The sequence below is a fragment of the Grammomys surdaster genome, unplaced genomic scaffold, assembly GCF_004785775.1.
Source record: "Grammomys surdaster isolate TR1022 unplaced genomic scaffold, NIH_TR_1.0 141, whole genome shotgun sequence".
NCBI classification, from domain to species: domain Eukaryota; kingdom Metazoa; phylum Chordata; class Mammalia; order Rodentia; family Muridae; genus Grammomys; species Grammomys surdaster.
The window spans coordinates 8352563-8355737 of record NW_021604599.1 but is presented as its reverse complement, the minus strand read 5'-3'; the positions used below and the strand labels follow the sequence as shown (position 1 = coordinate 8355737).

The 3175-nt window shown below is 46.9% G+C and overlaps 1 protein-coding gene across 1 annotated transcript in view; it reads right to left on the bottom strand.

The window, feature by feature from the left end:
• Positions 1 to 459, bottom strand: part of Fam189a2 (family with sequence similarity 189 member A2) — a 55809-nt gene extending 55350 nt beyond the window's left edge. The window contains exon 1 of the mRNA XM_028764039.1: positions 57 to 459. Within this exon, the coding sequence (XP_028619872.1) occupies positions 57 to 459 (403 nt within the window). The remainder of the gene's footprint in view (positions 1 to 56) is intronic.
• Between the last annotated feature and the right edge of the window lie 2716 nt (positions 460 to 3175).

Here is a 3175-nt window from a genome sequence, read left to right as displayed (position 1 = left end):
TGGGCGCGCGGCGGGCGGGCGGCGCAGCGGAGCGGAGGGCGCCGCGCACCGGGCACCCGCGCCGGCGCCGCGCAGGATGGACTGCGCACGGCCCAACCACTTGCTGCGGCGGCCAGCGCCGGCCGCGCCCACCTGCCCCGCGGGGCCCGCCCCCCGCCGTCCCCTCTCGGTCACCCACGGTGACAAGTGCGCCACCGCCTTGGGGTCACCGGGGAGAAGTGTCCAGGAACGCCCCTGCCCCCAGCAGCTAGAGGTGTCACCAACCGCGGCACCGAGGGACCGTCGTGGACCGAGGTCCCTCTGAGGGACCAGGCGACCTTTAAATAGGAAGGGAGTCCCCTGTGATTCTTCTCCTCCCCCACGCCCGGAGGAGGGGCTGTGGGCGACCCGACGGGAAAAGGTCCTAGCCGGGGAAGAGGACACTCGCTGAACATTACCGCCCGGGAATGCAACCTGCATCTATGACTTCTACGGAGAATTCCCGGTTCTGTCGCGGCAGTTCTGCCGGGAGGGAACAGGGTGCTTTCCCAGCACCAGAGTGGGAACAATAGTGGCAAGGCCAGATTACCTTGGGAGTCACTACTCAGCATTCACAATGGAAAGAGCCCAGGGAGGCCCTGTGCAGTTGGCAGGGGGTGACAAACTCCATCCTTTTAGCTTTGACGCGGAGCTAATTGGCATCACCTGATAGAGCACAGACACCCAAACTTCGCAGGAAATGGTTTAATGAAATCTTAATCTGCCTTGGTAATTTATAATATATTTATCGAGCTTTGAGGAAAAAGCAATTATTCACCTTTGCACAAAAGTTTCCCCTAATAGAATGTCTAGACGTCTAATGTATCCTAGGTAAGATGGTGATAATGAACTTCTCTTCCAAGTAAGAACCAGAGCAGTGTCGGTTTGCAGCCATCTGAAAGCTTGACTTACTGGAAAGGTGAGGGAATCTAATGCCCTCCTGCTCAGTAAAACAAGAGAAATGCAGGTTTGTCTGTGTGCTCTGCTTGAGAAGGCTGCATTTATGTTGAACATTATGTCACACAATGTGATGTATTACCAATGTGTAGGTGTTTACACACACACTTTTTAAATCATTAAGCCACCTGTGTTTAATAGTACCTGGGACTTCCTTTCAGACTGTTGCCAGGAATAAACTTCAAGGATTGGGGAGTGTGAGGGGAAGTAGTTTGGCTTTTGTTTTGTTTTTAAATGAACACTGAAAATCTGATGTCTCCTGTACTTAAAAACAAAAACCTCCAATAGATGCTCTTAAGGTGGTGAAGACGAGTTAAGCCTCTTCAGTGCTGTGGCTATAACTTTTATTTTAAACACAAGCTTAAAAGTATTTAATTCTTAAGGCTGAATGACACCCTGCAATACAGTATGTCTACTTGAGTGTTCAGACATTCTCTCAGCTAAATAAATCTATTCTATTGGCCAGAGCCTGACACCTGAACCATGCCATTAAAAATGCATTCCTTGTGTCTAAGAATGTTTGCGTTAGAAGTCAGGATACCCTCCTTCCCTTGGGGATACTTATGACTAGGACAAAGTTGGGGGAGGTGCTGGTGACAATCCACTTTTTAATGCCAGTGCTAATTACACAGTAAAGGTCACTATGAAAGTCCATATGATTACACTTGGGGTCTTTCTGCTTCTCTGTGTTTTTATATTAAAGGATTGACCTAAAGGACTGTAAATGTCCAACGTTTCTAGTGTTTTCTCTATGTAGAAACACACAGTAGCAAAGACAAGTAAAATCCATAGATGGTTTTTATCCACCAGATCTACGCATTAGAAGGTCACAGGACCTCCCTGGAACTTACTGTTCTGTTTCCTTTCCCCACCCCAACTCTGCTGTTGTTATCAACATGTACGGCTGTGAATGTCTTGTTCTTGTTTCCAGAAGCACAAATCTAGATAAATTGTCCCAACCTTTAAAGTTGCACCAATTATTGTCCTTCGGTATTTGTGCTTAAGATTCCTGTAACCAGAGCTTGACTCTTCAAACTTCATGCCACCACCTGCTTAAGTATTCGGTCATACTTGACTGAGCTGTAGGAAACAGATCTCTTACAACAGCGATTCAGGGCCACTGAGTCCAGCTTGGTGTAGAAGATAATAGTCAAACAGACAGGGAATGGAACTTGAGGGATGGGCAGGGGGAAAGCAGGGGAGGAAACTGAACCCTCCTTACAGGGTAGGGACTTTCTCCAAAAGTGACACTTGTTAACACAATCTACATCAGATGTGTACACAAATTGTTCTATAATCTTCCATAGCGGGAAGATGGTTGGGAGCGACCCATCAGTAAGTCAACTAGATGAACATACGGCTAAAACACGGGGTACCCACCCAGTGGAATGAAGTATTCATGTGTACTACTATGTGGATGGACCATGGAAACAGGCTAAGTTAAAGGCCAGCCACAGAATGCACATACTATACAATTCCATTTCGACAGAATGTCAACAGCAAACAAATCCATAGAGATTTGCTTTGTGCATTGTGGTTGTTGAGTGCTTGGGAAATGGAGAGATTGTGTGTGTGTGCGGGGGGAATAGTTAATGAGTATGGAGGGTTTTTGTTTTGTTGTTATTGTTTTCAAGGTGATAAAATATTCTACAATTGACTGTGGTGACTATTGCACAAGTCTGAACAAGTGAAAAACATTGAGTTATATTCTTTGTTTAAATGAACACGTTGTATACACGATATGTGGATTATGTCTCAGCAAAGTCGTCACAAAAAGAGTAAACAAGATTAAGAAGCTGTAGAAAACTTGACCCAGATGCCTTATTTATGTAGGCAAAAGTTCAAGTTGACAATAGCTGCAGTGTATTGTTTCGTGGAATCCAGCAGCCAACTGTCCTCGAGATCAAAGTCCATTCCAAGAAGTTCCGGTTAATTCCCATCCACTTTCTCCTGCCCGTCACTCAAGTTCCCCTCCCTTCCCTAAAGCCTTCTCACTGAGGAGCCCCACTCTCTGCACACTGTTCATCTCACACTCTGGGCTCTTCTGCACCGCTCAGCAGACCCACCCTCAAAGCCAATTAGAGGACTTTGTTCCTGTCACTGAAGAAACTCCTCAAAGCATGTCCCCTGGCAACCAGCCTCCACCTGTTATGTTTTACAAGAAGGCAGGAGCTTCCCTGAGTTAGGAGACCCCTGTAAA